At 47.3% G+C, this 12,914-nt stretch overlaps 1 protein-coding gene across 1 annotated transcript in view; it reads right to left on the reverse strand.

Moving 5' to 3' along the window:
- LOC134411333 (tyrosine-protein phosphatase non-receptor type 11-like) overlaps nucleotides 1–12,914 on the reverse strand; it is a 65,518-nt gene that overhangs the window by 9,775 nt on the left and 42,829 nt on the right. Inside the window, exons 4-10 of the mRNA XM_063145063.1 lie at nucleotides 12,626–12,818; nucleotides 11,829–11,948; nucleotides 11,464–11,577; nucleotides 8,609–8,705; nucleotides 6,291–6,370; nucleotides 4,074–4,229; nucleotides 1,449–1,580 (exon numbers count right to left, since the gene is read on the reverse strand). Of these exons, the coding sequence (XP_063001133.1) occupies nucleotides 1,449–1,580; nucleotides 4,074–4,229; nucleotides 6,291–6,370; nucleotides 8,609–8,705; nucleotides 11,464–11,577; nucleotides 11,829–11,948; nucleotides 12,626–12,818 (892 nt within the window). The remainder of the gene's footprint in view (nucleotides 1–1,448; nucleotides 1,581–4,073; nucleotides 4,230–6,290; nucleotides 6,371–8,608; nucleotides 8,706–11,463; nucleotides 11,578–11,828; nucleotides 11,949–12,625; nucleotides 12,819–12,914) is intronic.

Consider the following 12,914-nt stretch of genomic DNA (forward strand, 5'->3'; position numbering starts at 1 on the left):
GGGGAGGGGGGAAACTTCAATCGATGGCCACGATTTTAACTTTAGTACCGCATTTCTTCGATTCTAAGACGCACTTCCCCCCCAAATAAACAGCTCTAAAAATGGAGTGCATCTTAGAATCGATGGCGTCTTAGAATCGAAGAAATACGGTAAGAGGAAAAGAGGAAGCTCCTGCAGCAGCCGCGAGCCGTGCGAACGAGGAGGAGCTGGGAGGGTAAGCGCCTGGTTTTTTGTTAGTCCTGAAGGTGCTTCGGAAATCCTACATTTATTCAGAAGTCCCATCAATTTCCACGGGACTTACTCGCGTGTCGTCGTCCCCTGGTGCACCGACAAGTAAAGAGCCGGATACTATGGAGAATTTGGAGCGGCTTAAACGGAACCGATCGAACAGACGCGGGACTGAAGCGTTTTAGCTCCTTAATCGCGTCTTCTCCTCTCTCTCTCCGCCCGAAAATATTGTTTATTCTTTGTTTCAACGCCCCCCCTTCTTCCCGCGCAAACGGCGGTTTCTTCTCGCACAGAGGGGAAAAAGAAAAGGACCCAACCATTAGAAGAGAGTGTGGAGGGGGGGAGGAGGTTGGCTGGGCGGTGAGGGAAGTAGTATTTCTTCGATTCTAAGATGCCCTGTTTTCCCAAATAAACATCTCCAAAAATGGGGTGCATCTTAGAATCGAAGAAATACGGTACCTTTATGGCCACAAACTACGGTGGCCTGGTTCTCCTCGTCAGCGGTGGCAATGGCAGCAGGTAAGCAGAGAGAGGGGAAAGGGAGGCTTTTCTGGGTGCCAGCTGAGCAGCCAGCACCCATAAAAGGCTGAGTCGCCTCAGAGGGCCCGAATCTCGCCTTGGCACCGAGGTGAGGCGGGCAACTCCCGAAGCACCCCGAAGCGAATCGGGGCTGTTTCAGGGGCTCCGAATCAGCCTCTGAGCCAAATCAGGGGTTCGTGCACAGCCCTAGTGTTCTCCTCTTTTTTCCGTATCTTTCAGTTTCACAAGATTTACTGTTCTGTCAGTTACAGGGACAGGCAAAGGGATTGGATAAATAAAATAAACAGAAACAAAATATGAACGATACAACTTAAAGGGGCAACTTTATGAGTCCCAATATAAACTAGCAGAAATCTAATTGAAGCATTCCTTTAGCGTCGGAGATTTCAACAGCATTGCTCGGACGGAGCCTTTGCAACTGCTCTTTCAAGAGGGCTAGGAGCTTGATTTTGATTTGGAGAAAAGCAGGAAGGTTTCAGCTTTGCACACTTTTTCTGAACTCCTGTTAAGACAGCAGATTTTAACCAGCCCTGGATAACTTAATAAGCTTTTCAAGTTGAAAGATAGGTAGGTGTTGGTCCACATGCAGAGGACAGCGAAGTAGGTCAGAGGGGGGAAATACAGTCTGAGCATCAGCACTTATAAAATGAAGTGGAGAGTGGGAAAAGGTGGCATCTCACCCGGTCCGTCCGTGCAATCTCTAGTTCCCGGACGTGGTAACCCTGTGCTTCATGTTCTCTGACATTCATCACGCTGATGCAGCCGTACTCTTTGGTGCAGTCTCGATCCGGCCAGTAACGGAAACATTTATTCTGCAGGCGCACACAGAAAGAAAGCGACGGATTGAATTCCGCGAGCGGGGTGTGGGTGTGTGTCCCACTTGTGCATCAACAGGGAGGGCCGAGAATTTTCTTCCCCTCGGCAAATCACGTGGACACATCCTGCTCGCAAACCAGAGCGCAAATGCCCATAATTCCCAGAAGTTGCGTTCACGTGAGGCGCTGCGCAAATGTGCATCTGCATTTTCAGTTTGGCCCATAGGGGGAACACACATTTTTGATCAGGGAAAAAATGTGCACTTAAAAAAAAAGTGCACTTTTTTTCAAAAAAAAAATGTGCATTTTCCCCAATTGAAAATGCACATTTTTTCCCGAGAGAGAGAGTGCTTGTGTTCGGGAACACCAAACAGGCAAACCGAGCTTAGAGGAGGAAATTAGACAATCTTATTAAGCTCTTACAGCATACATTCGCCCATCCCTGTGCATCAGTACACAAAAGACAGGCTGGCAGACAAATGTTTTTACCTTCGTGCAGCCCCTATCATTCTTAGACTAGGATAGGGTTCTGCGTAGGTGAGCCAGGATTGGGGGTCAGACACCCAACCGGGCTGGCAGTTGAAACATTCTTCAGCACTAGTGATAGAGATGTCGTGGGAATCCAGTTGGGTCCAGAAATTTGGTGGGCAGACCCACGTCGGATCCCCGGACCCAGCTTGTGTGTGCCTCATGGTTCACAAGCACCCCGAAGCCACCCGCTTCCCCTGTGAGCTGCCCTAAACAGCCATTTCCACAAGATTACTGCAGACGCTGACTGCAGCCAGGAAATCAGAAGACGTTTACTTCTTGGGAGGAGAGCAATGACAAATCTTGATCAAATAGTTAAGAGCAGAGACACCACACTGACAACAACGGTCCGCATAGTTAAAGCAACGGTATTCCCCGTAGTAACCTATGGCTGCGAGAGCTGGACCATAAGGAAGGCTGAGCGAAGGAAGATAGATGCTTTTGAACTGGGGTGTTGGAGGGAAATTCTGAGAGAGCCTTGGACAGCAAGAAGATTAAACCAGTCCAGACTCCAGGAAATCAAGCCAGACTGCTCACTTGAGGGAATGGTAGTAAAGGCAAAACTGAAGTACTTTGGCCACATCATGAGAAGACAGGAGACGCTGGAGAAGAGGCTGATGCTAGGGAAAGTGGAAGGCAAAAGGAAGAGGGGCCGACCAAGGGCAAGAGGGATGGATGATATTCTGGAGGTGACGGACTCAACCTTGGGGGAGCTGGGGGTGGCAACGGCCGACAGAAAGCTCTGGCGTGGGCAGCTTGCAGAAATGGCTATTTTCGACACTCATCGTGCGCAAGATCAGATCTGCACACTTCCAGGAGCCCAGCATTTCTGGGTAGCAGGGAAAAACGGGTGGCTCACAGGCGAAGCGGGCAGCTGCGGTCACTTGCGGATCGCGCAGGGTTTGCACAGGCGAGCAGCAGCAAAAACCACGAGCACCAGCCGCCCGGCGACTCCGTCCATCCTTCCTCAGTGGGCACACAAACGCTCTTCTCTAGCGTCCTTGTGGCCACCTCACAGCATTTGCCGCCTGAGGACTCTGCTTCACTCTGCCTTATGGGAGGGACGGCCCTGGCGATGGCTACAATCCAGAAACCGTGCCGTGGCGGCACACCGACAACACTAACAAACAGCAACCGGAAGTTTCCAGAGAGAGCAAGAGGGGTTTCAATTAGGGATTGGCACTGCAGGTTTCCGTTCTCATTGCCGGTAATGAAAAAAAAAAAAACATTCAGGAGACGAGTGAATTAATAAGACTCCTGAACAGCGGGATAATTATGAGGCAGGCTCTGTGCTGGCTCTCTTTCAAGCTCTCGTTTGAAGACGCTGTTCAAGCTCATCAGCCGCTAATTACAACCCACTTGCTCTTCCTGACATGCGGAGAACGTACAGGAGCTCTGGGTGAGCTCTCGAAGCTGTACTTCAACCCCAAAAGGCCAGGAGCTACAGAAAACGTCTGACACCAGCAGAGCAACTTTTGTCCCTCTCCCACCTGCACGGAATATTAGAAAGGGTTTTTGAGGGGCAGAAGCGCCAGACAACCTTCCATTTGGGGTCCTCTATCCCAAAACAAGGCAGGCCGTGTTGACGAGGAGGGTCAGGGGTCTGGAAACCAAGCACTACCTATGATCAGGAATGCTAGAGGTTGGAGTCCAAAAATCTGGAGTTCCGCCCACTCCTGCCCTAAACTAGCCTTCTGCCATCAGTTGCAGGCCTGTTGAAGTCAGGTTGTCTTCTGTTCATGGAATTCAGGTGGGTGGGTGCTATTTGTCCTCTGTCTCACCCAGCAAACTCTCTTATAAGCCAGCCCTGACTATGAAGAATGCTTTTTCCCCATGCTTTTTTTTTTAAAAAAATAATGCATATAGAAAACTCCTTGCATGTAGAAAACTCGCACACAAGGTATAAAGCTTTGCCCTGAAGCACTAGCTTTCTACATACAAGGAATCCAGAATTTAGCTCACCCTCCCTCGCTCCACTTCCTTGGTCGTCATGACGATGACGTGGGTGCGCTCTTGGTACACCATGGCCCAGAAGTCGTTCACCGTGGTTTGGAGGCAGCCTTGGGTGGCAATGTAGATTTTGCTGTGTTCAGAGCTCCTTCCGTCTTCGGGGACGTTCTAGAGCAGCGCAGGAGAGGGGGGAAATCGAGGGATATGATGAAAGGGAAGCGTAGATAATAAAGGAGGGCGTTTTTTGAGCAAGCTCTGGAAACACGTGTTTCCATTTGAGCCATCAACCAATTAAGAGACTTTTTAGCTCATTGAACATCTGCCTTTTAACGGATTTAATTGAATTTAGGTCTGGAGACCGACCGGTTTTGCCTAGCGTTAAAAGCCCTTTTAAAGCGGGAGGCTTCCTTACGCTTATCCCATGTTCATTTCTGGGAGTGAGGTTATCCATTTCTCTGAAAACACACACACACACTTATTTATTTATTTACGTCTATATCCTGCTTTTTCCCTCCAAGAAACCCAACGTGATGTACATAATCCTCCTCCTTGCCTCCATTTTATCCTCACAACAACAACCCTATGAGGTAGGTTGGGCTGAGAGTCCATGACCGGTCCAAAGCCACCCAGTGGGTTTCCATGACTGACTGGGGACTAGAACCCGGATCTCCCAACTCCCAGTCCAGCATTCTAACAACTACACCACACTGGCTTACCAATTTCCCAATTAAAATTTTAAACTTATGTATTATACCTTGAGTGGCAAGTGGGCTTCACCTTTTATTGGAAATACGGTATTGTTTGTATAATTTGATGGTTTCCTCTCCTTTTATTGTAATTATGGCTAAAACCTACACAGGTTGCCTAATAAACATACATACACATATATATATATATCTCCAAATTAAACAAAACTGTGTATGACTTCCTCTTCAACACTGAAGAATACCTATATTTATTTATTTATTTCTAATATTTATATCCCGCCCATATCACTAGGAACTCAGGGCAGCGTACAGATAAAATATACAGTATAAAACAATAAATATACACAGCTAAAACAAATTAAACCATCGATCAAGTCAAAACCAATATATAATTTAAAAACAGTTAAAACAATTAAAACAGTTAAAAGAATGTGCAAGCCAGGTGAATTTCACCATTAAAGGCTTTGTTAAAAAGCCAGGTTTTTACTTGGCGCCAGAATAGAGTCAGTCGGGCCTCCAAGGGGAGGGCATTCCACAGTTGGGGTGCCACAACAGAGAAGAGTGTTAGATCAACAGAACATTGATCTAACACTCCCATGTCCCACCATAGCGTATGTGTTGCGTTGGTGGGATGCAGATAAGGGCTCTTCCAACAGATCTCAAGTCTCGGGCAGGCCTATATAAGGAGAGGCGCTACCTCAAGTATCGAGGTCCCAAGCCGCTTATGGCTTTAAACATCGTAGAATCATAGAATAGCAGAGTTGGAAGGGGCCTACAAGGCCATCAAGTCCAACCCCCTACTCAATGCAGGAATCCACCCTGAAGCATCCCTGACAGATGGTTCTCCAGCTGCCTCTTGAAGGCCTCTAGTGTGGGAGAGATCACAACCTCCCTAGGTCACTGGTTCCATTGTCGTACTGCTCTAACAGTCAGGAAGTTTTTCCTGATGTCCAGCCGGAATCTGGCTTCCTTTATCTTGAGCCCGTTATTCCGTGTCCTGCACTCTGGGAGGATCGAGAAGAGATCCTGGCCCTCCTCTGTGTGACAACCTTTCAAGTATTTGAAGAGTGCTCTCATGTCTCCCCTCAATCTCCTCTTCTCCAGGCTAAACATGCCCAGTTCTTTCAGTCTCTCTTCATTGGGCTTTGTTTCCAGACCCCTGATCATCCTGGTTGCCCTCCTCTGAGGCCTAACCCACCTCACAGGATTGCTGTGTGGATGAAATGGAAGGGGTAACCTATACGTGCTGCCTTGAGCTACTTGAGTGGGGGGATGCACGGTGCATAGGTAATAGATATATTTAAAGAAAACAGCATCAATTTATATCCTCGATGCCCAAGGAGAGGCACCTTGGTTTTCAGCTCGGTGTAGACATGTTATCTTGACTCCTGAAAGAGGCTGGGAAGTAAAGGCCTTCATGCACTCAGTATTTCAAAACAGCGCCTACAGGCTGAAATCCCAGATCTGGATTAAGCCCGGCCACCCTCACCTCCAATTCCAATGCTGCACCTTTTCTGCTCACCTTGATATAATTAGCGTTGATGTAATCCGAACCCGGAATGCTCCCGTCCACATCTCGGAGAGTCACACGTGTCGTGTCAACTACAAGATCAAGAAATGAGATGGCACAGTTATGTGTGGAGCGGCACGTGCACCCCACCCCAAGGCCCTGTCTCCGCTCTGATGAAGGGGACATTGCAAAAATCAGACTTATTCATTGCATTCATATCCCGTTGTCCCTCCTAGGAGTTCACTGGATTCTCCCCACCCTCAATTCATTGATCTCATTCCATTTATATCCTGCCCCTTCATAAAAAGAAAAAAGAAATCAAAGGATGGATATCAATATGAAAAAAATATAATTAAACAGTAAAATAACAATTAACAGAGAGACACAAATACATCACAAGAGATTCTGGCATATTTATTGACTTCCACCCCACATGGCTATCTTTTTGATACCAGAATAAGAACGGTTCTGTTCTCCCAGGCTTTAAGTAGTTAGTACTTTTAGGGAACAAACCTATGGATACAAACCTACAGAGTTGTAGGACCCTTCACTCCACATCTAAACATGCATAGGATTGCACCCGGGCTAAAATCCAAGCCCTCATGAGTAACCGGTTGGTGGCCCAGCTACGCCCCTCTCTAGACAGGAATAACCTGGCTTCAGTTGTCCATGCTCTGGTAACCTCCAAGTTAGATTACTGCAATGCACTCTACGTAGGGCTGCCTTTGAAGACGGTTCAGAAGCTGCAGCTCGTGCAAAATGCAGCGGCCAGATTGATTTCGGGAACCAGAAGGTTGGACCATATAACACCTGCTCTGGTCCGCTTGCACTGGCTGCCTGTATGTTTCCGAGCCCAATTCAAGGTGCTGGTTTTGACCTATAAAGCCTTACACGGCTTGGGACCACAATACCTGATGGAACGCCTCTCCCGACGTGAATATACCCGGTCACTGCGTTCAACATCTAAGATCCTCCTCCGGGTGCTTACTCCGAGAGAAGCTCGGAGTGTGGCAATGAGGGACAGGGCCTTTTCGGTGGTGGCCCCCAGACTGTGGATAGATCTCCCTGACGAGGCTCACCCGGCACCAACACTGCTATCTTTCCGGCGCCAGGTTAAGACTTTCGTCTTTGCCCAGGCATATGGCGGCACATCTTAATCACCCACATGTTTATTTTTAACAGTTTTTAATGCTTTATGTGTGTATGTTCTGTGTTTTAGAATTTTAAATTTTGTATAGTCTTTTTATCTTAATTTTAGAATTTCTGTAAACCGCCCAGAGAGCCCTGGCTATGGGAGCGATATATAAGTAAAATAAATAAATAAATAACTGAACTCCTACACCAGTCTTAAAATCTCTTCACTGGGTGCTGATTAGTTTCTGGGCGAAGTAGAACGTGTTGGTTATCACCTTTAAAGCCCTACATGGTTTGGGTCCAAGCTACCTGCGGGATCACCTTCTCCCGTACAATCCACCCCGCACACTCAGGTCCTCTGGGAAAAATCTACTTCAGCTAGCAAAAACTCGATTAACCACTGTTACCCAGAGGAACTTCTCTTCTGCCGCTCCCAGACTGTGGAATGGCCTGCCGGAGGAGACTCGTCAACTTGACCGTCTTTTAGAATTTAAAAAAGCAATAAAGAATGATCTATTCCGGCAGGCCTATCCAGTGAAATTTTAGAATGTTTTTAGGATGTTTTAAGGATGTTTTAATCATGTATGGTATGTTTTCAATCCGTTTTTAATGTGTATTTTATATCATGTTTTGATACTGTTTGTCTTATACTTTGAACGGTTTTAGTATTTGTGAACCGCCCAGGGAGCTATATTTATTTACTGTCTAAAAAATGCAATAAAATAAATAAATAAATAAATAAATAAATATTCATTTCAATGGCTCTACTTTATATAAGACTTACATCGAATTTTTCCGTAACGGTTAAGATTTCAATCCCCTCACAATGTGGTTATTAACTCCTTCATCTGATGTCGGCTTTTATTTTTGCAACCTTACATTTCACGCTGTGCCAGTGTGCCTATGAATTTTATATTGTGTAATATATACACATACATATTTTTTATATGTGTTATATAGCTTTTATTGTCATCATACTTGATTGTATTGTGTTCTAATGATGTTTTAAATTATATACTGTACGGCGCCTTGATAGCTTTTTTATAAGGCATTTAATAAATTAAAAGCACAGCCCTATGTATGATTACACAGGGAAAAAAGTCCGAAACTTCAGCTGGAGCTTGCTGGAAATTGTAGGACTTTTTTCTTCCTAAATATACGTGTGCCCCAAATAAATATATATTTCCAGTACTTACAGGGAAGAATGTTCTTGTAGCGGTTTTTTGCCTTGTTTTCTAAATGCTGCCCCTCTTTCCTGGGGTAGAGGAATTTACACTCCTGTTGCTGCAACATCTGTGGGGGTGAGAATCATTATCATTACGACACTTGGCAATTTCGCTCCGTGCTTTAAAGCAGTTGAAATCAGTCAACATGGCAAACCCACCCTGCAAGGCCAGCGTCCCCAAATCGCAGATGGGGGTGGCTGACATCACCACCACGGCAATGCTACGTCATTGAACGGGCCTGTTACCAAATGCACAGTTACAAGATAGGGGACACTTGGCTCAGCAATACTACAAACGAGAAGGATCTTGGAATTGTTGTAGATCGCAAGCTGAATATGAGCCAACGTGCGATATGGCTGCAAGAAAGGCCAATGCTATTTTGGGCTGCATTAATAGAAGTAGAGCTTCCAAATCACGTGAGGTACTGGTTCCTCTCTATTTGGCCCTGGTTAGGCCTCATCTAGAGTATTGTGTCCAGTTCTGGGCTCCACAATTCAAGAAGGACGCAGACAAGCTGGAGCATGTTCAGAGGAGGGCAACCAGGATGATCAGGGCTCTGGAAACAAAGCCCTATGAAGAGAGACTGAAAGAACTGGGCATGTTTAGCCTGGAGAAGAGAAGATGAGGGGAGACATGATAGCACTCTTCAAACACTTGATAGGTTGTAACACAGAGGAGGGCCAGGATCTCTTCTCAATCCTCCCAGAATGCAGGACACGGAATAACGGGCTCAAGTTAAAGGAAGCCAGATTCTGGCTGGACATCAGGAAAAACTTCCTGACTGTTAGAGCAGTGCGACAATGGAATCAGTTACCAAGGGAGGTTGTGGGCTCTCCCACACTAGAGGCCTTCAAGAGGCAGCTGGACAAGCATCTGTCAGGGATGCTTTAGGGTGGATTCCTGCCTTGAGCAGGGGGTTGGACTAGATGGCCTTGTAGGCCCCTCCCAACTCTGCTATTCTATGATTCTATGATGACATGCCAAGCCAGGGTTAGGCCACTAAACCTTTTGGCTGCAAATGGTCAGTGAGGGTGTCAAAACCGTGGTTATGCAGGCACCATGGTTAGGAACGGTTCACGCGACATGCTACGCCATAAGGTTTAGCTCACAACACTTCCCCACCATGGCTTAGCGTGTTGTCTCAAAAGGGTCAATTTCATGGATTTGCTTTAAACGTTTATAAACCACTTCCTAGGAGACATCCTCTCAAGTTAGCACACAACAAAACTTAAAGACGCAACGATGGCTTGGGACCACAATACTTGATGGATCGCCTCTCCCGACATGAACCTACCCGTACACTGTGCTCAACATGTAAGGTCCTCCTCCGAGTGCCTACTCCGAGGGAAGCTCGGAGGATGGCAACAAGGGAGAGGGCCTTTTCAGTGGTGGCCCCCCAATTATGGACTGATCTCCCCAAAGAGGCCCACCTGTTGCCAACATTGTTATCTTTTCGGCGCCAGGTCAAGACTTTTCTCTTCTCCCAGGCATTTAACAGCATTTAACAACACTAAGTTTGTTTGTTTTTAACGGACCCCAGAACTGTTGTTTTTAAATGGATACCGGTGTTTTTATACTGTTGTTTTTATACCGTTGTTTTTATACTGTTGTTTTTATGGGTTTGGTTTTAAATTTTGTATAGTTTTTTTAACGTTCACCTATTTAACTTTCATAAGCCGCCCAGACAGCTTCAGCTATAGGGCCGTATATAAATGTAATAAATAAATATATAAAATTAAAAGCACAAACTTTACGGTAGACAGCCAAGTTTTGAACCGCGGACTTGGTGTTTCACGGCCCAAGCCCTTTGCCATGGGTCTTGACCCACGATGGCTCCCCGCTCCCCACCCAAGGAATTCTGGGAATTGTAGTTCTTTCTGCAAGGGCAGTGCGGAAGATCCACCATCTTGCTTAGCTCACTGCTAGCCCTATTACGGGCGACGAGGACAAAGACAAATTCACATCCAAAGGATTCTCTTTCAGCCTCAGGCATTTGCGCCACTCCAGCACAGCGGCCACCAAATATTTATATTTAGTTTAAGTATCATAGACAGATCCGGTTCCAGATTTGAGGGAAATCCTGGGACAAGTCAGTGAAGCAGAGAAATAATTTTTGGACTAAATGTTTGCATGTATCCCCCTACTATTTATTTGAGTTCGATCCCAGCAGAAGCTGGTTTCAGGCAGCCGGCTTGGGTCGACTCAGCCTTCCATCCTCCCGAGGTCGGTAAAATGAGTACCCAGTTAGCTGGGGGAAAGGTAATAATGGCCGGGGAAGGCAACAGCGAACCACCCCGCTATAAGGCCTGCCAAGAAAACGTCAGCGAAAGCTGGCATCCCTCCAAGAGTCAGTAATGACTCAGTGCTGGCACGAGAGGTTCCTTTCCTTTCCTTCCCTTTTTCCTCCAAGGAACCCATGGCAGTGTACATAACCTTCCTCCTCCATTTTCTCCTCATAACAACAACCCTGTGAGGTAGGCTGGGCTGAGAGTCTGTGACTGGCCCAACGTCACCCAGTGGGTTTCCATGGCCGAGTGAGGACTGGAACCCGAATCTCCCGACTCCCAGTCTGACGCTTTCGCCACTACACCCCACTGCCTCTCGTACTCTTTAGATGGTAACGTGTACTAAATCGCCTGACTTAATGTCCCACAGTGCACCAAATCAACATTGTGAAAAAGCACCGTGGGGCATTAAAATGGCGGCCAAACCATGTTTCATGGGGGAGGGGGTCCCATGGCATGTGTCGTCAGTGGCCACGGAAGCCAGGCGTTGACCCCAGTCACGTCAATAAAGGACACCGTAGCTCGGAATTGTTCCCCTACCTCAAACTCCTCCCAGAATCCTTGCTTGGCCTTCTCGCTGTGGTCCGCCATTTTGTTCAGCTCTTTCACTCGGTTCTCGATGTTGGCTGCAATGATTCGCGTGGCGTTGAAGGGCTGCAAGAGAGAGATAGGGAGAGAAAGAAAGGGACAAACAGATGACAACTTCGCCACACCGAGGCCCAAGAAGAGAGGACAGGGAATGAAGAATCATGGAATAGCAGAGTTGGAAGGGGCCTACAAGGCCATCGAGTCCAACCCCCTGCTCAATGCAGGAATCCACCCTAAAGCATCCCCGACAGATGCTTGAGGAAGCCTTCAGAAGGCACCACGAATCTGAAGCTGTTGGGGTGTTGCGGCCACATTACCTGTTTCAGGTGTACAACGGCTCCGGATTTCTCCACCATGGGGTTTTTCTTATAGTGCTCCACCAAGTCCGTGAGGGTGTCAAAACGCTCGCCGCCCCCGACATCGTATTTCCCGTCCAGCTGTGTGGGAGGAAAAGGCAGTTATAATCTCCAATTCTTTGAGAACCAGTGTGGTATAGTTGCGGGGAACCGCACTGCGGAGATGCCCATTCAAATCCTTGCTCAAACACAACTCAGCGGATGGCCTCGGGTCTCGGCTTTGCCTAACTCGAAAGGCAGTGTGGTGCAGTGGTTAGAGTGTTGGACTTTCAGCTGGGAAGACACAAGTTCAAATCTCCACTCTGCCATGAATCATAGAATCATAGAATAGCAGAGCTGGAAGGAGCCTACAAGGCCATCGAGTCCAACCCCCTGCTCAATGCAGGAATCCACCCTAAAGCACCCCTGACAGCTTCAACTGAGTCAATTCTGGTCAAAAATGAAGAGGAACACATTTCTCACCCAACCCTACTTGAAGTCCAAACCACCTCAAGGGCATTGGATGGATTGGGGAATGCTGCCATAGGTTGAGCAGAGTGATTTGTTTATTTGAAGTGCTTTTTATTCCACTCGTAAGCCAAAAAGGCTCCTGGAGAGACGTGCATGCAATCGGTAAAACAAAGAAGTCCCTGCCCGCAGGTTTATCATCTAAGAAGACTCGACACACAAGGAAAAAGGCATGGGGAGGGAAGAGGAAAAAAAGTATTTCAGCAGGAACGGACTGGATGTTTATGATAATGGGTTCTGTCATGCCTTACCTGGTAGCGGATCATGATGTGGGTCACCCGGGGTTTCCGGTCGCCGGTGTCGGCTTTGTCCTCATTCGTCAGCACCGACAAGACGAAGTCACCCGGTTTGCTTTGACTGCTGCGCACCAAGAAACTCCCCGGTTTGCCCTTCTCGGTTAGGAGTTTTTCAGCCTCTTTGCCTGTCAGGTGGCCATGGTACCATCTAGGAAAAGAGGGTTTAGTACCATGCAGGGCACTGGGGGGAGCAAATACGGCCCACTTGGGAGATAAATATGACCTTCTGGGTTTCCCGGATGGC

Source organism: Elgaria multicarinata, chromosome 20, assembly GCF_023053635.1.
Source record: "Elgaria multicarinata webbii isolate HBS135686 ecotype San Diego chromosome 20, rElgMul1.1.pri, whole genome shotgun sequence".
NCBI lineage: Eukaryota > Metazoa > Chordata > Lepidosauria > Squamata > Anguidae > Elgaria > Elgaria multicarinata.